The sequence below is a fragment of the Cyclopterus lumpus genome, chromosome 5 (assembly GCF_009769545.1).
Source record: "Cyclopterus lumpus isolate fCycLum1 chromosome 5, fCycLum1.pri, whole genome shotgun sequence".
NCBI lineage: Eukaryota > Metazoa > Chordata > Actinopteri > Perciformes > Cyclopteridae > Cyclopterus > Cyclopterus lumpus.
In genome coordinates this window covers 22,265,641-22,284,154 of record NC_046970.1, presented here as the reverse complement: position 1 = coordinate 22,284,154, position 18,514 = coordinate 22,265,641, and the positions used below count along the sequence as shown (strand labels likewise).

Sequence of the window (18,514 nt, the reverse complement as noted above, 5' to 3'; positions counted from 1 at the left end):
CCAGATGTGTGATTCACAGAAGGGCATGAGAACAGCTAGCAAAAGAGCTAACAAGAGTAAAGGAAAAGATCCCCAAATTGCAATTGGTGTGTGTGTGTGTGTGTGGGGGGGGGGGGACTCTGTGGAAGTGTGAAAGGTTTCAGCGGATCCTGTGGTGTCTTCACTACTGGGATGGCCGTTGTTGATTGATGGCCGTGGTGAGTGGTGGGGGCTCCGGGGCCACTGACATGGATTAAAGCCATTAGCATAACAGTGGGTCGCACTTTTGTTTCGAGCATGATATTCTGCTCCGCGGTCTATTCTCCATAAGCCCATTAAGGACCAGAGTGCCACCCTATTGTCGGCTGTCACCTTTCATTGTGCCGTGGATTACTGCTCCCGGGCCAGACTGGGGGTTCACATGCTCGGGCAGACACGGAGGCCAAAAAGGATGAAGTAATGAGCACACACACAGGGGGGGGGGGGGGGTGGGGGGGGGGGGGGGGGGCTCAAGCACTCAGAAGGTCTGTTTAATCGATATATATTGATTGGTATGTCAAGAATGCTGCAACTTTTTTTAAAACACACATCACATCCCAACAAGACCCCGTTCTCCTCCTTCCCTCCCTGTGCCCCCACCCCTCTACTTCTTGTAGAGGGGTGGGGGCACAGAGGAAGGGTTAAAGTCGGGGGTGTAGTAGGGCTGGGCCTCGGTAAGGGAGGAGGAGGAGAGGGAGGGGGGCTGTATAAAAACTGACAGAACACAAGTGGTGCTTTATATCCACCCTGTTCCGCGCTGGGTAAGAGGAAACCCTTAACTGCTCCAGCTCCAGCACAGCTTCACCCCTTCTTTTTTTCCTCCTTTCTCCTGCATTTTTTGTTCACTCCCAGCCGACGGACGTGTGCGCGCTCAGGACCAGAATGGCAGCATCATCTGCACAGAGGCCCTGCAACATGTTGGCTTTTGCGTTGCTTCTCGTCGCCACGCTCTCAACCGGTGAGTAGTGAAACAAAAGAAATATAGAAAAGGACAAAACAATGCAAAGAGGGTCAACTTCTCGGGAGACGGCGTGGCCATCCACCAGGGAAGGGGAGGGGAGGAGGGGTGGAGTTGGGCTGGAGGAGTGTTTGTTTGAATGGACTTTGAGTTGAATCCAGGTTTTAACCCTACAACTTTTTTTATTTATTTTTTTACTCTTTCTGGAGTGCAAACATACTAACTCGGTACTGAAAAGGAATCTTTAACGTGCTTTTAGTGAAAACGGGTTTCATGCATTTGTTTTGTTTTTTCCCAACATTACTTTTGGAGTACCTTGGCAAACAAAGGGATCACTTTTAGAGGGAAGGGTTTTTAATTACGTGGAGGCACGGCGCAGTCTGAAAAGATGAATTGAAGTTACGGTCTCTATTCTGAACTTGTGAATTTACAACATGCGGCCAAAGTAGAACTCCCTCTTTTTACCGTTGTTTAAAAAGAAAAGAAAAACACATTTGTGAACCTTTCCTGCGGCGCTACGCTCGCTATTTCATTGACCCGATTCCCACGATCTTCAAGGGCTTTGAGAAATGTGTGTATATTTATATTTAGCCTTGTAACGTGAGGCCGGTGGAAGCGTGTCTGAGGGGCGGGTGTGCCGAGTTTGGTTGTTAACGTGCGTTTCTAATGGGGCTGTGCCGATAGAGAGGGAGCTTTATTGAGAGAGCCGATGCTGTTAAACTGCGAGTCGAGACGACATGTGGCTGAGCTCCACGTGCCGTAAGAACCAATGCAAGGAGGGTTTATTTGGAATGGAACAAATTCATCTTGTGTCTGGATAACAAAAAAAGGAAATCAGCATCTTACCAATCAATAGGGTGCGGCCAATTTAAATTCAGGCCTCGCTTCTCATATCACCACATTTTCTGCGCAAATTAAGTCAGTTTTAACTTTCTCAGAGAAAACTGCAACTTCTTTCCAACTTTTTAAAATAATCCCCCCCCCCCCCCCCCTCTAAACTTTAGTTCAAGCCAAGTACAATTTGCATATGAAGGGAAATCAAGACCAAAAAAAAAACAGTGAACACTGTTTCTGTTTTCACCAAAAGTAAAAATACTGCTCAAGTACTAAAGCATTAAATAGGTGAAGATCAACCCGGACTCCATTCACTGAACATTAAGAGGTGCGTCATGTGGTGAAAAGAAATATCTGTGAAACCTTTTGAGACAGATGAGCCTTCAGTGGTGGCCGAGCCAAGTTCAACTCACAGTAAACGCGACGTAAGATCAAGATTCCCCCCCCCCCCCCCCCCAAAAAAAAATGAGAAATGATCTAAAGCTATTGGATCATCTGCAGAGGGCCTCTGTTGTGGCTGGAAAGGAACCACACACGCCGAATTGCTTAATTCAAACCGGCTGCCTTGTTCATGGGATGTAGCTTATATGGGAATGAGATCATCGGCCGTGAGAGGCATCTGCATCTGCTTTGGAAAATGAAACTGCCTCGGGCATGATTTCAACTTATAGATTCTGACTCCAAACGTACACCCTTCTTCTGAGAAAAGAAAAAGAAAAAAAGAAATGCAACGTTTATCACAAAGCGACTCAAAAGATGTGACACAAATATATATATATATATATATATATATATATATATATATATATATATATATATAGCTAAATAAAATGGAGCAGATAATCGATGTAATACAGATGGGGAAACACAGCGAAGACAAAGAAGACCTCCTAAGTTAAACAATATTTCCCACACGGGGTTAAACCACCTGTCTCCTGACAGGAGATGGGAGGAGGAGGGCGGAGTTACGTTAAGTGGAGGGAAAGAAAGACGAGCTTACTGTACAAGTTCACTGTGATGAGGTCAGAGCGGATTCACAGATGTCGGGGAGCGTAACGGTTACCCCGACAACCAGGAGGAGGAGGAGGAGGAGAAGGAGGAGGAGGAGGAGGTCTAAACAGGAGACAATCAGAAACACCAGAAGTAAAACGATTCCCTGTTGGGAATGATTAGCGGACATATTTTTGGAAAGGCAGCGAGACTGAGAGATGCTCACATTTACTTTGTTGTCAGTGACAACGACTGGAATGTCTCGCGTCCCGGAGGATTTCTGAAAACCGCTCTCATGAAACAATTACTGTAATGCAGTTTAAGCTCTTGCCTGTGCCGTGAAGTGGAAGGCTCTCTAGTTAAGCAACCGCCCGATCGCGGTTCCAACCCCCGGGGCATGTAATTATGTAAATCATTGTTTGTGGAGAACCGATAGAAGCAACGGACGCAACCACAGGACCACAGGAGCAAACGTCAACAACGCAGCGTTCAATGTGAGCCGAGTCCAAAATCCCAAGTGTCAAGTGATCCAGTGGTCGGGTGGACATGTGGGCGGACGCACGTGGGACAGCGCGTTTCATCCGGGCCTCCTAATAGGAGTAAAGGCCGTGGTCGTTGTTCTCGTCGTCGTCGTCCTTGAACTCGTTCCAGCCTCTGTGCTTTAAAAAAAACAACAAAAAAAACACCCGCTGCACATTCAAATGATCCCGTCTGCATGTCACAGCCAAGCAAGCTGCTTTATCAAACGACCAGAAGGTGCCGGTTCGTGGAAAAGGGGGAATTCAAAGCCGGAGCATCAGATGGCGAACACACACTTCAAAAAATACATTTTAAAAAAGGCCTCCGATGGTTGTTTTTCACTACCAACCCCACTAGGATGTGTGTGGAAGTAATTAGATTATTATAATAATTTTTTTTAAAGATATAGTTTGTCTCGTGTTCTTTCTGGCCCAGATCGGCCTCACTCTGCAACAGGATCCCCCCCCCCCCACAGTCTACCTGCAAACACTCAAACCAGACGGGCTCATTCAAGGTAATGCACAAGGCAAATCGTGAGAGACCGTGTAAGGAGGAGGAAGAGGAAAGGGGGTGGGGGGGATATATAATGCTCCCAATTGAAACCAGATGTCATGTTTCCTGATTGTGGTCCAGTAGAAACGTGGCGTCATGCTCTCGATAAGGGGCTGCAGCGGCCCTCGAGGCCCCGCCCCCGCCCCCCCCCCCGAGAGCCGCTGCAGCTGGGCAGCGTTGGGTGAAGTCAGAGCTGCTTCCACGGGCCTGATTGAAACCATGAGATCCAGTTGCGATTCGGCCAAGAGAGAAGAATGGGCCGGCTTCTGCTATTAATCGCTGTGACAGGAACGACAGGGGAGGGGAGGGGTGGGGTGTTGATGAGGGGGGGGGGGGGGGGGGGGGGTCATGATAGCGGGGTCAGCAGTCTGTTGTTTCAAAGCGGGTCGAATTGCAGAGCATGTTCAACCCTAAGGGACTGAGCTCCAATGTCACATTCCTCCGCAACGCTCTTCACACGCACATTTTCAGATGGTTTAAGATATGACTTGCGATATTAAAAAAAATAATAATCACGAAAACACTCCTTATTAGGCAAAACATGCAGTGATTAATGCTTTCATTCACTGAAAAAGTGAGAAATAGGTAACCACATATGGAGCTAAACTACCCCGAAAACTTATATTACACAAGCGGTTTAAATTTCTGAATTGACTGCTGGAGCTTCAACCTGCCCTTGTTTACAGTGCATTTTGATAAGATTAAGAAAATTATAGTTCAAATCGTAGTATGATTATGGGAGGCCAGATTTAAAAAAAAAAAAGAAAAGAAAAAAGGTATTTAAAAATGATTACACTCATTGTTTTGTCTCCACCCTCGGCTCTACTTTAAACATCCATGTGTGCGGGACGGAGGAGCGGTGGGGCGCAGTGTGGGTGGGGGGGGTGCTCCCGGGTCAAATTTCTATCCAATGGATGGCAGAGTGATGTCAGAGAACCTCTAAAAAAGGGTTAATTTGACAGTACACATTTGAGGCAGGTCCGGAGGCAGCAGAGGAGAGAATATAACACTTCAATTTGGCAATTTTTGTACATTACAATCGCTCAAAAGACAACATGTTATGTGTTACACTGCGTAGAGGGCATAGAGTCAGGTATAAAGAACACCTACACTTTAATTACCATTTCAAAAATACTACTTGAATACTACTAGTGTTTTCCAATTGAGACACATACAGTAAACCCTCCTTTGACAGCACTCAATCAATAATATACCAGAAATGTATACGCACCGCATCTTCTAGACATAGATACATAGGGAACATTTGCAGGATATGCAACCCGGGGAGGAAAGAGGAGGCCATATGTCTTGAGAATGTTTATAGAAGCTGTCTCGGCTGGACAGACTCTTACGCACTCAGTCACAACAGTTCGGACATCATCTACGTTCAGCCTTGAGAGCAGAACATTAGTCTTGGCACCGGTCAACGCTGCAGACTTCATTCGTGCACAGGAAGATCGGAGATGAGTTTTGTGCTTTGATTCCCAGTGAGAAGACTTTGTCAGGTGCGAGTAGAACCTCAGTCCTTGTGATTGTGTGGTCCACCGTCGTGTGCAGAGTCCATTATCACCCCCATTACGCAGCACAGAAGCAGGTAGAGGGGTATAAAGGCACTTCTTTGGGTGGGGGGGGGCTCTCCCTTGTGGACATGTAGCTGCAGGAGTTGTCTGGAAACCAGGCTGGGACTGGAGGCCAGAGCCTCGGGAAGGTCTACCAATATAAGACATCCAACAGCTGGTTCATGTTTAACATTCAGAAAGGTGGCAATTCATTTGTCACTTTTCGGGTTGAGTTGCGCCTATATTTATGAAACCACAACTCCGTAGTCCGAAACCACGAAACTTTAAAACTCCTGTCAACCAGCTCTGACCAGATCCACTCTTTCCGTTCTTACCTTTCACAATAAAAGCCCTAAAACGTATAACAACGTGTGAAGGCGAGTGTCCATTATTCCTCACGTCCCTGTTGTGTAAAAGCCTTGAGACGCACAACAGAGGGTGCACACAGTGAAAGATGTTCAGTACACGTACGGCTGCATTGGCTGCATTCAAGAAGTGGGCGTGCAGAGTTGCACAACATTTTATATTTGAATCAATGAAAACATCTTTGTCAAGTAGGGGGGGTTGTGGGGTGGAGCATTTCAAGCTGTCACTCAGGGTGCAATCTGGTCGGGAAGATATTCAGCGTAATGAAGTCAGAACCGATTAGGTTTGTCACATTTGTGCAGTGATAGCTCGACACGCGGCTGGTGAGTGACGTCGTGGCTGCCGTCATTGCACAAAAAAAGAGAGTCTGTGTGAGTATGTGTGGCGATGCCCACGAGCGTCTCTCATGTCCAGTTTCGATGGCCCGAAGAGCAAAAAACCTCCTCAAAAAACCGTGCCGTTTTCTTGCAGAACACTATTTGTTGAGGATACCCAATACATAATACAAAGAAAATACACACAAAATAATCACCTTTAGCTTTCGGCTCCATTTCAGCGCGCGAGGATGGAGGGTGGTGATGGTTTCAGAGGTCACACCGTCAGGAAGTGTGCCGACCTCACACGGGGAGCAGCGAACACCACAATATCAGCGTAGAGTGCAAAAAGGAACAGGTCGAGGTCACAAGAAAGACGCTCGTAGTTGCCGTTCCTCTCGTCTTCAGACACAGTGAATGAACGTTAGCGCAAGAGAAACAACTCCTGGGTTGTGTAACGAGCCTTGAATTGTTTTATTCTTATTAATAAACCAGACTGGACGCTTTTAGTTCTCCACAATGAAAACCGAACAATAAAAAAAAGGCGGCCACTCGGATCCCCCGCTGTTGCTGTTGGTCATAAGTGGCAATTACGCGCAGAGGTTTCCTTCCATCTGGGCTCTGGTCTGCCAGGGAAGTTTGTTTTGTGTGTGTGATGAGTGATGACTGGTCAGAGAGCTGTTTTATTGGCGGCGTCGCATACAACAATAAATAGAAAACGGGCCATGTGTTATTGTGTCTGAAGCCAAAAAAAAAACATGTTTTTGTGTTCGAGGTGCCGCGGTTGAAAAATCCTCTATCCAAGTTCCATTGTTGTTTTTTTTCATGAAAAAGAAAAGCAAATGGATTTCCAGCGACTCGCCACAATACCTCCCCGACATCCCATCAGAATCTACCCCGAAAAACCACAAACTGTAACTGAAAAGCTAAACAGAACCGTCAGCCGCAGCATCAATCTTTAGACTTTTTCGTATGTACGCTGACAAGAGTTTCAACCGTTCCAGTCTGCTACAAATCACCTGACGACGGAAAGTGATCACAGAGCTGCGCCGACACATCTCAGCCTCTCACACTCCTCGCGTGTCACACAGTTGCATGAGGGGAGGGTGGGGGGAAAAACCTCATTTATGCCCGACCGTCTCACCCATTTGGAACCTCATCCTTTTTCCGGCAAAATAAACAAGTCGGACCACACAGGGACGGGTGAGGGACGGCAGCTGTGGGGCTACAGGCTGCAGATAGACAGGCTTAAACAAGGTTAGGGAGTCCTTGACCTGTCGCTGGTCCACGCCCACGCTAATGCTCCTAATGGTCAACTGGAGACAGGGAGGACAGCGAGACGAGGCAACGCGCCGGCTCCGTGGTGAAACTTGAGCGCGTCTGCAAGAGAGAAAGCTTTCACGTGCTTTATTGTAGGTTTGCCACCGGGGAGGAGAGTGTAAAATTCACTGAGAGGCCAGTGACTCGTCTATTTGAACCGGTAACAAAGCGTTGACTTATTTCCTCTTCGCAGACACGGTATGACAGACAGCTGCAGTGGACAGTTGCGAAAAAAGACCTCCTCGGAGATTCCTGCCACCCCACCTGCTATGACAGCACATCCGGCGTCTACTCAGTACTTGTGGCAACTGTCCGTCACAATTATTTACCTCAGGAAGTCCGTGGCCACGTGTCACAGTGCCACCAGTGTGTGAATGTGTGTATATACGTGACGGATGTGTGAAGTGGCGACGGAGGTGAAAGACGACTCATGCTGCACAACAAAAAATGAGGAGAATAAAGTTTTTTTACGCTGTAAAATGTTTAGAAATACAACTGAGGTAAACAAAAAGAAAATATTCATGTAAAAAAGACAAGGGCAATAAGGCAACACAAATATTACAGTGCATTCTAAAACATATTTTAGAAGCACTAAAGCATTTGAGGAACTTTCATTTTGTGTGGATTTTGGCGGCCCCTGTGGGCAAAAGCGGTAGTGCCTCCGAGCACCAGAGTCCCTTTAGAAAACCTCTTATTTTACTGTAGAAGGGTCTGGAGGTCTACCCCGCTTAGTTCTGGTTCTGGTTCTCCCGGGGGTCCCTTCCCTGAATCTGGGTCTCTGCTGGAGTCGGAGCTAAAATGAGTTTCTGGTGAAACTGCGTTCCACAAATCATTATATCTGATTTCGCAGGAAATGAGACCCAATGACAGGCGTTAAGAATAAATATATAGAAACAGACAACATTCTTTTCGCTGATGGTCTTATAGAAGAATCTCTATTAAATTGAGACTGTTTCATAACCAGTTTAAACGCTCCTTGCGGTAACTTTAAGCTAATGCTTTACAGTCACATACATACAGTATATGCAAAGTGAAAACAAAGCCATTAATTAAACGTAGCACGAGTGGGAGTAAGAACTAGTTCAACAGGGGGCAGCAAACCTGAAATCAATCACAAACGCGACCTGGCAAACCGGCGAGGAATCACACGGCGAGAGAGAGTGAGATGTAATGAGATCTGCAGCGGTGAGGCATTATGGGAATGTTTTGAGAGTGAGGTAATGTTGTTGCTGTTAGACGGAGAGAGGGGAAATCTGGCTAAAAGGAATGCATGCTGGGTATTATGTTTAGACTCCTGGAAGCTACCCTTGTAATGTGACCTGATTAAATTAGAGCGATAAAAAGCCTCAGCTCATTAGCTCAGTGACTGCAGGGCTGCGGTAGCGGTTTTTTTCTTTTTGACTAATTTGCTCAGAGAATTAATCGTGCCCTGACAGTTATCCAGGTTAATACAACTTTGCAGGTGAAATAATTCACAGCTGAAGGAACCCGACCGGAAATATCCTGTTAAGACTTTGATTTAGTGCTGCGATTAATCAAGGACTCCAAAACCCCAAAGTCAAGCAGATCCCTGAAAATGGAAAATGGTATAATGGCCTATTACATCATTCAAAAATATAAGGGAAAGTGATGTTTTCAATGGCATCGTTACCACGGGCACCTTCCGGCAGCGCGTTGAATTCAGAGCGTCAGCGCGGCTCCACGGGGGAAAGATGGAAAATCATCACGCTCACTCACACTCAACTTATTTTGTACATCCCCGTTCCTGGCCGGCCTAAAGTGAGAGTCAGAGTGACCGCGGGGACCCGTAGACACAACCCCAGAGGGAGGGATTGCATTTCAGAGCAGACGACTTTGTGATCCATGAGTCTGAGCACATCCGTTATCTACTGAGACGAAGACCTTCTGAGTAATCTCCCATCCCAGTCGAGCCTCGAGGGACACGAAGAGATCTGTGAGCTCACACACACACACACACACACAGAAGCTCACGCATGCCAGATAATTGACGTTGCGATAGCTCACCGGCAGAGCACTACCAACCACCTGACCCACGAGCTGCTACCTCACATTACAACTTGATCGAATCACCACGGCAGCAGGACGGCACTGCGGTGACGTGGGGCAATACCTCAGATTCTTTTTTCCCCGAAAGGCGGGACTAAACATCATCGCTGATCACTGAAAGTGTGCAAGTTACGAACATCATAACATGAGATGCAACACGTTTTTTTGTTTTTTTCATGCGAGCAGGTTTTTCTGGGGTTCAGCACAGTAGTAATCAGAGAAGTGCATTTAAATATCAGTTTGTGTGCACTTCCTTATGATAAGGAACGTGTTCAACATGTGCATTGTACAGCTAACGGCATGTTTGTTGAGAACAGGAGGCCAGAGCTTTCAGACGTTGTACCGAGGGTCGGTTCATTAGTTATTAATGAAAGACGGGTTCTCTGTGCTGAGAGATGTTTGTGGAGATGTTTTCACTGCGCGGCACATCCACAAAGACGATAAAAGAGCCAACGTTAAGCCCTTTTTCTCTGATTTTACAGCAGGGGTCACGGCGCAAGACGACGTCGTCACGACGCAGGGCGGCGCCGTCACGACGCAGGGCGGCGGCGCCACGACGCAGGGCGTTGTCACGGCGACGGTGGCGACTGTGGCGCCAGAGTCATACGTGCGAGGAGACATGATGCCAAAGGCAACTGATGCTGCCGGTGAGAAAACACTCCTTCATTTCTAGAAATACTTTGGTGAACTTACTCGATAGCGTCCCACTTAGGCTCACATCCGAGGGAACTAAATAATTTAATGTCACTATCAACTTGTTTTTATAGACTACGTGGGTGCTTTTAAATGCTGTGACTGTGATTAACTTTACTCACAGAATTAATTAACTAAAACCTCAGCCACGCCCATTAGACACAAGCTTACCAACGCAGTTCATGCTTTACTAACACCATCAAATTTAATGAATCGTCATTTGAAAGATATTATATTATACTGCAGAGACCAAGGAGAAAACAGGCCAGAGCGACAGCCTTATTGATTCAATCCCACGTAACATGTAGTCCGGAATATACGTGTACTGTATATGAATGATTTGATTTGATGCATGCAAATAACCAGTGAAATGAAAAATGTAAAATACAGTAAATTCAAAATTGAATTAATAAATAGATGTTTTCGAAGAGGAGAAGGTAGAAGTAAACAGTTATAAGGCCCATTTCCTTTCTATAATTTAAAAAACAAATTAGATAATGTACGTAATGTTTAAATACATATAATTATCTAATATATATATATATTTTAAACGTATTTTTGTATACACACACACACACACACACACACACACACAGACATCAACAACAAGCTTCACAGAGAGAGAGTCGATATAGCAACATTTAAAGTGTACTGAAGGGTCGCATGAGGCATATCTATCAACCTCTGACCAAGTATGTGTCGTTTTAATATCTAACAGGTTGACAATTTAAGTTGAATTGCGTTTGCAGAGCCACAGGATCCACAGATCGTGGTTTTCCCGACCATGGGCTCTCCGACCGAAGCGACCGAAGCGACCACAGCAGCGGTGACGGCGACAGAAGAGGCCGGACGCCATCACAACCAGGCCGCCGCCGCCGCCGGCGAGGGAACGGAGGTCACAGCCGAGGTTCACGTCAACACAGTGAAAATCGTGGAGGCGGAGACTCCGGCGCCTCTGCCCGCCAGAGGCCCCAACAACATACCACGGGTAGGATAAAGACGGGCCGTGACGTCATGCAGATAAGAGGTTTCTGGTTTGTGGGAGGACAATAACAATAAAAGAGCACAGAAATGCCAGCTCTTTTAGACTTGATATCATTCGTTGGTTCCTTTAGATACACATTTGGAATTAAAACGACATCAAATAAAATGGCTTATAATAGAGAGAGTAAAGCGGCGGGATGACAAGAGGAGTTTTGGGTTTCTCTCTGCAGCTGGTGCCACAGGACGACGTCGTCTGCGTCAGCAAAGAGGCGGTCCAGGACAAAAACGCCGTCAATCTGAAGCTCAAGGCCTCCTCCAACTGTGTAAGTCCAGAGAACACGCTTGTGTATCTACTTGTGCGCTCTATAGAGTAGAAGTCTGAGTGTGTATCTACTTGTGCGCTCTATAGAGTAGAAGTCTGATTGTGTATCTACTTGTGTGCTCTATAGAGTAGAAGTCTGAGTGTGTATCTACTTGTGTGCTCTATAGAGTAGAAGTCTGATTGTGTATCTACTTGTGTGCTCTATAGAGTAGAAGTCTGAGTGTGTATCTACTTGTGTGCTCTATAGAGTAGAAGTCTGAGTGTGTATCTACTTGTGCGCTCTATAGAGTAGAAGTCTGCTTGTGTATCTACTTGTGTGCTCTATAGAGTAGAAGTCTGAGTGTGTATCTACTTGTGTGCTCTATAGAGTAGAAGTCTGAGTGTGTATCTACTTGTGCGCTCTATAGAGTAGAAGTCTGCTTGTGTATCTACTTGTGCGCTCTATAGAGTAGAAAGTCTGCGTTTGTGGCCGAACAGAAAGACAAAGAGAAAGTGTTTTTGCTGAAAAGATGACATTTCAGTTGCTATTGACAATACAGATGCCATACGATCCTGAAGGGGTGTAAAAATATTCGTGCACGTTAACGCACAAAGCAACCAACTGCAGGAGAGAGGAAAACATTCTCCGGCTTGGTTTTGATGTCCCAGTTGGCCTTCAACACAAGCTCAGCACGACATGCTTCCCTATTTAAGAGGCAGGCGACCGTTGCGTCTCCAATGCAACATAAATCAGCGAAGCCGGAGGACAAAAACAGGGTCCATCCCTTTTTAAACATCTCGGTCTCACGCGGGGAGGAAGGTCCAAGAGACTACTGTTGCATGTTAAAAACCCGGGGCACGAGGGCCGAGGGAGGGGAGCACCGTGGGTGGGCTCGCCACCGCCGAGTGTGTTTGATGTACACAGAGGCCTGAAGGCCCAGCGTGGGTGTGTTTGTGTTCAGAAACACAAACTCTTCAGTGTCTCGGGATAACAGCTCGGAGGGAATCACAGCGCCGACTAGATGCGAAACGCAGCTCATGCAGCACGAGCAGTAAATGCATTATTGAACGTGTAAACTACGCATAAACAGCTGGAAGCAGCCAAATACACAACGGAAGGGGCGCTTGTGCGCCATTTGATCGCAATGTTGGGTTTGTTCTGCTTCATGGAAGCTCATTTTGGGGGTTTGTTCCAACCCAAAATGTAGCCTTTAGGAGTAAACTGATCTAAAGTGAACTCTGTTTCACAGCTTGTTGCAATACCATTTTTGAAATTAATTTGATGCAACGTGCAATCCTTTATGTTTGTACATTCTTTAAATCATTTGAAAAAAGACAGTATTGTTTAGGGACTAGATTAAGTTCGGGAATGGTGTTTTAAACCCGAGATACTGTATGAAGTTGAGGATGCATAAAGCAGGTGATTGGTGATATCTCACATCTAGCCGAGTAATAAAGGGAGACACATCCACTGTCTCAATGTATGCAATTTTTTAAGCCATATAGCGGCAAAAAAGACCAAATGTCATAATGTATATAGAGTTACCAAAGTTAATTGACTTGTAATTGTGCAACACAGTGTACAGACACTTATTCATATACAAATCCTGACTTGCATATATGCTGAGAGAGAGAGAGAGAGAGAGAGAGAGAGAGAGAGAGAGAGAGAGAGAGAGAGAGAGAGAGAGAGAGAGAGAGAGAGAGAGAGAAACGGCATATCAGAAGGCTTCATGTCATGATTATTGATGGTGGAGTCGTCCGTAAAAACTTAACAAGGACTTGGCACAGGACTTGTGCCTTCTCTGGTTTCTTGAAGAAATATAGATGCTTTTCCGAGCTTTCTCGACGCAGAGATCAAATAAAGAGCTTCTTAAGACAAAAGATTTTCCAGATAAAAAGGTCACCGTGTCCTGCCCGCAGCCACAGAGCGCATCGAGCCATCTGTACACTCAATGGGATCAAGGGCTCCTGCAGTGTGGCAGTTTATGATGCTTGGATCAGATTGCGTCTGGGGAAATGCTGCGCACAGGGTCGCCATAGCCCTCGTTGGATTAAAGACAAAAGGGAAGATTAGAGGTGGAGTGGAAGGTATTGAAGGCAGGCGGTGAGGTTTTGCAGAGAGCTAATAATTTGGGGATCGCCGTCGAATGTCAAATTGTGCCATCTGGAATCGGATCGATTGAACCGTTCGCGTGTTGAAATAAAACAAAAAGAAGTGTTTTTCGATACTTAATGATCTGTTATTTTTGGTCTCCTTGCAGAAAGACACCAAAGTGAAGATTGAAAGTGTTCTGCAGGAGCTGTGTGGTGAAGACTGCAAGCTAGATATCTACCAAGAGGACGACTCGGACCAAATCCTGGTGTCTGGAAAATATGTTGAAGGTCAGTAGCGTTCTTGCGGTTATAAATGAGAAAACATACATTTACATGAACAACATAGTCTTTTTTTTTTAATATACCATATTTCGAAAAAAAGACAATAGTCCTATTGTATTCCCGTGTTGATATCAAAGTCTTTCAGCATTTTTTATTCGCCTTCCGACCGGAAATGTGAGCTTTTCCTTTGGGCGTGCATCTTTGCAAACTTGTAAAAAAAAAAAACTTTACAGACGCTTATCCTGAAAGCCCCTTCATGTCCAAAGAAGGCTCATGAAACCCGAATAAATCGGCATGTTCCACGTCTGAATTGGAAAATGCTCCATTCGGAATAAGGCCTAATATTGTCATATTCGGGTCAATAGTGGGACATTAGTGTGCATGCAAATCTAGTCACGGTTACACCTCATAAAGATAACATTTAATGCAAATAACTAATAATAACTTTTTAATTTGCAGATGACGTCGCAGGCATGGCTGACAAGTTCAACAATGACAACATCAAAGATAAGGTACAGTATCACGTGTGTTGCATTGTAGAAATTCTCCACGGTGCCAAGCTGGCTACTCGCTGTGACATCATCGCACCGTTCACTCTGAAAAGGCCTGTAAAATACCCGACCCACAATAAAACGCTGCAGCCCGCCATATATTTGCTGGATGACTCATAATCAAAACTAGACAAGGGGGGGGGGGGGAATGCAACAGAAGAGAAACACTGTGTGTGTGTGTGTGTGTGTGTGGACTTCTCTAAAGGCTTCAAGCTGCCAGACTGTCAGTTTCTGTGACAAACAAAAAGGCCCACACACACACACACACACACAATCTACTTGTCAGCTGCAAAGCATTGTTTCTACTACCTAGGGAACAATCTGGGGTTATGGGTGTGACACCCTTCTGTCTTTTTGCATTCAACAAACACTACATTGTCCCCTCTACTCCAGCATATACTGAATAACCTGATTGGTAATTTACCAGCGTTTCATCCAAACAGTCTCTTAGTCATGCGGTCCACTCACTGGTTTGTTATTGTTGACACCGCTGTGCAGCCAGAGCAAATAAATACAATTCTGCCAGTTCTGTAGGTATCATCGCCATTAAAGGAAGGCTTTGGGGCGGGGTTGTTTCTTTTCTGACTTTCAGTAACTGGATAATGAAGATGCCCCCCCCCCCCCCCCCCCCCCCGTGCATGTCAGATTCAGTCTGTCCAGCAGAGCGTTTGGTTTGCTAGAGGCACCATATTGAAGAACAGTTAAAGAGCATTATACTACTTATTTACTCGTTTTTCAAATAAAAAAAAAATCGATCAAAAAAAAGACTGACAGAGCATTCTCTATCATCTATAAGAAGACGTGGGAGGAGGCCATGGAGTCCCAGGCTTCCACGCTCCTATTCGTCAGCGAGAGGGCCCCACGGCGGTGACTCCAGCCGGGGCACTGGAGCGTCTCCACAAGGCAACACTTGACTGTTCTTTTGGTCTCATTTTTGTCATCAGACCGATGTGGAGCAGGCGGTGCCTCGTTGGGGGAAGAACTCCAAGTTGGTGCTGGTTTCCTTGCTGCTGACTGGCCTGCTGCTGGCCGCCCTGCTGGTAGCTGCTTATTACCTCAAGACCCACCGCAAGAACTCCAAAGGAGTCAGACTGGTGAGTCGATTTAGAAGAGGCGTGCCGCGCCGATGACGCCGACTGCGTCGCAAACCTGTGTCGCGGTTTTCATTCACAGGGAAAGTTGTATTTCACACACCTCCGGTTCTGGAAAGTGTATTCTTTTCTAATGGCCATCAGGGGGCGACTCGTCTGGTTGTAAAAAGAAGTCTGATTGAGTAGAAATCTATGAGAAAGTGATTCCACTTCTCACTTGATTTATTACCTCAGTAAACATCGTAAACATGAGGGAACTCAAGTCTTCGGTGCAGCGTGATGTTCGTTCAGTAAATCATGGTTCCATCGAGGCGATAAAGCAACGTAAGCTTCAGGGCGTGGCTACCTGGTTGTCCGGTCTGGGAGTTGTCTGTGGTTTCAGTTTAGAACTTTTCACAGTGTGTTTTCAGTTCATGCGAGTTATTGTATTGAGAAGAAAAAAAAAAGATGGCGACGGCCAAAATGCCAGTCAAAACCACCGTAAAGCCTGCAAACCAATGGGTGACATCACGGTGTACTACGTCCACTTTTTAAATACAGTCTACAATTTCACGTCACAGATATATTTGTTCTCGTCTTTTAAGGTTAGATTAAAATGCAATAATTATAAAGCGCTTCGAGTGGTCGGAAAAAAGACTCGGAAAGCGCTGTACAAGTACAGTCCATTTACCACCTTGACTTACCTAGAAGGACATAACTTGGAAATTGAACATGGTGACTTAGAAAAATAAGAAAAGCACGTATGGATTTGAGGTCAAACGTATGGTTATCCTCCGGTCAATTACTCACTCAAGGGAGGTCACGTGTCCCTTAACTCAAAGCAGCTTAGACTGCTTTCGGCTTTTTCTACATCACTTCCCTACCAGGGGCCTACAGATGGTTTTAGTTGTGTTTTTTTTTGCTTCTCTGAAGCTCATGACATCATTCCTTTAAGCGTTTACATATGGCGGCACACCCACATGATGGTTTGGATGGAACCGATTGCCGTCACAGGCATCAAAAATGTTGTTTTTCACGCTTCCTGCCGACGCACAAATCACCTCATAAAACCAAAAGTCACCGACGATGGGTTGAAACTTTCAGCTTGAAGCAAAGTCAAAACAACAAGCTCGGTATGCATTCATATTGTTAACCTTCCAACTGTAAAACAATAACCAAACACTTTGAGTACACGCAGCTGAAAACAATTGTTTACTTTTGCACAACGCCCACAAAAGCATCCGCGCACACACACACACACACACACACACACACACACACTTGTTTGCAGGTCATATTTGTACGGTCAAATTATACTTGTTGGTGCTAAATGTGCATCTTAAACCTGTCTGAGCTCTGACGCCAGTGTCCTCATGCTTCTCTTAGGCCGAATCTTTCCAGGTGGACGAGGAGAACCAGGCCAATACCCTGGTGTCTGTGGCCCCCCTCCCCCAAGAGCCCCTCGACAAGCCGTCCGCCAACGGCGAGTCTCCGCCGGAGAATGGGACCAACCCGGCCCCCACCACTAACGGACACTCTGCCACCCAGACTCCAGTGGCCGACACGGCGATGTGAACTCGTGACGCCCCCCCCCCCCACACACACACCCCCTCCCGACCCACTGACCCACACAAGGCCCTCCGCCGCCTCAGAGACTGTCCACACACTGAGACAAATTCCACACGGATCCACCAACAATACGGTCGCCTCCCCTCCTCTGCGCCTCTCGGGACGACGATGATGACGATACTGACAATGCCTGTAATGTGAAAAGTTTTGGGATCGCTGGCCTTTGCCGGTGCCCCAAAAAAATAAAATAAATAAGGGGCCTACGTGCGCTGTGTTTGGTGACTGAGACTGCTCAGCGGGGCACTGACTGGGATTTGTTAGCTGCCCTGACTTCAGTCTAGTTGTAACAATCATTGTAGAATCCCCAAATAATGCCAAATGTGTGCCGCCGATTCCCGACGAAGCCGCTTGCAGCACGTGAATTATTATTTCAATCCGCAATCGTGGCGCAAAGAAACCGCCCGAAGCCGTGCGGTTGAAAGGAGGCCAGTTTTTGTATTGTCCTAACGAGGACCGAAGGCTCACTCAATTGGCTTTTTATTTTCTTCTCTATTTGATTAGTGAAATGTTTGTTTTCGTAGCCTCTGTTTTTGCCTGAACCTTGTTAAGACCTATAAAAGCCTGAGATGGGCGACCAAGAAAGTGATTGACAGAGATCCGATTTTCTCACAGGCATGTAGGGAATGACGCCATCAAGCTATTAAAAAAATGGAAATGTCAGTTATTGAACTATTAGTATTTAACCTCACTCCTTTAGACTGATCAGCATTACAAACTAAGGTTAATTGGGATATATTGCATTTCCATTTTTGTAATAGTGGTGGTTTTAATAATGACATCGGTGTACAGATTTGTGGTTGTTGTTTTTTTTCTTCTTTTCACTACTATCTTTGGGATTGATGAAGAGCAGCAGCATTTTTGTAAAAACATTTTTTTTTTAGAAAAAGGGTTTTTGTTTACCAAGCTGGTAAACAAAATCCACGCCAGGATATTTCTAGACAACATAAAGCAGATTCAGCATTACGAAGACCGCCTTTATCTCCTTGTTGTTATATAAAAATACAAAAAAAAATGCTTAGATTAGTGGTACATATGTTTTGGGCTTCTCTATTGAACATCTGGCTGCTTTCATAATGTACTGCATGTGTAAATACCCCTGCTCTCTGTTAGTAGTGCCTGACTCATAAACTGTGATTTGTTGACAATATCTTCACGGGTTGTCTTCAGCTTACTTATGTTGCGATTACACACGATTTATGAACGGAGGAATTTAAATACATACATCAAACATCCTCCACATCAAATCCAGTAAAATATGTCTTTGACGTCATATATATAGCCGTATTGTATATCAAAGATCTTAAAGTTAACCCAGCTACTTAATATCTGTTGTCCACCTATGCACATTTATTTATATATATATATATATATATATATATATATATATATATACATACATTTATATATATATAT

The 18,514-nt window shown here is 45.5% G+C and overlaps 1 protein-coding gene across 1 annotated transcript; it reads left to right on the top strand.

The window, feature by feature from the left end:
- Nucleotides 1–756: 756 nt before the first annotated feature.
- si:ch211-286o17.1 (hematopoietic progenitor cell antigen CD34) lies at nt 757–18,246 on the top strand. Its single transcript, XM_034533222.1, has 8 exons — nt 757–976; nt 9,980–10,144; nt 10,940–11,178; nt 11,405–11,497; nt 13,737–13,857; nt 14,311–14,363; nt 15,347–15,496; nt 16,859–18,246. Exons 1-8 carry the CDS (start codon nt 901–903, stop codon nt 17,045–17,047), a joined length of 1,086 nt encoding a protein of 361 aa, XP_034389113.1. The 5' UTR covers nt 757–900; the 3' UTR covers nt 17,048–18,246.
- Nucleotides 18,247–18,514: the final 268 nt, after the last annotated feature.

What these genes read in the sequence shown, in the direction of transcription:
- si:ch211-286o17.1 (XM_034533222.1), top strand. Translation starts at nt 901, where the DNA reads ATGGCAGCATCATCTGCACAGAGGCCCTGCAACATGTTGGCTTTTGCG. An exon ending in GCCCCAACAACATACCACGG is followed by an intron (nt 11,179 to 11,404) that starts GTAGGATAAAGA and finishes TTCTCTCTGCAG; the next exon opens with CTGGTGCCACAGGACGACGT. An exon ending in ATGACAACATCAAAGATAAG is followed by an intron (nt 14,364 to 15,346) that starts GTACAGTATCAC and finishes TTTTGTCATCAG; the next exon opens with ACCGATGTGGAGCAGGCGGT.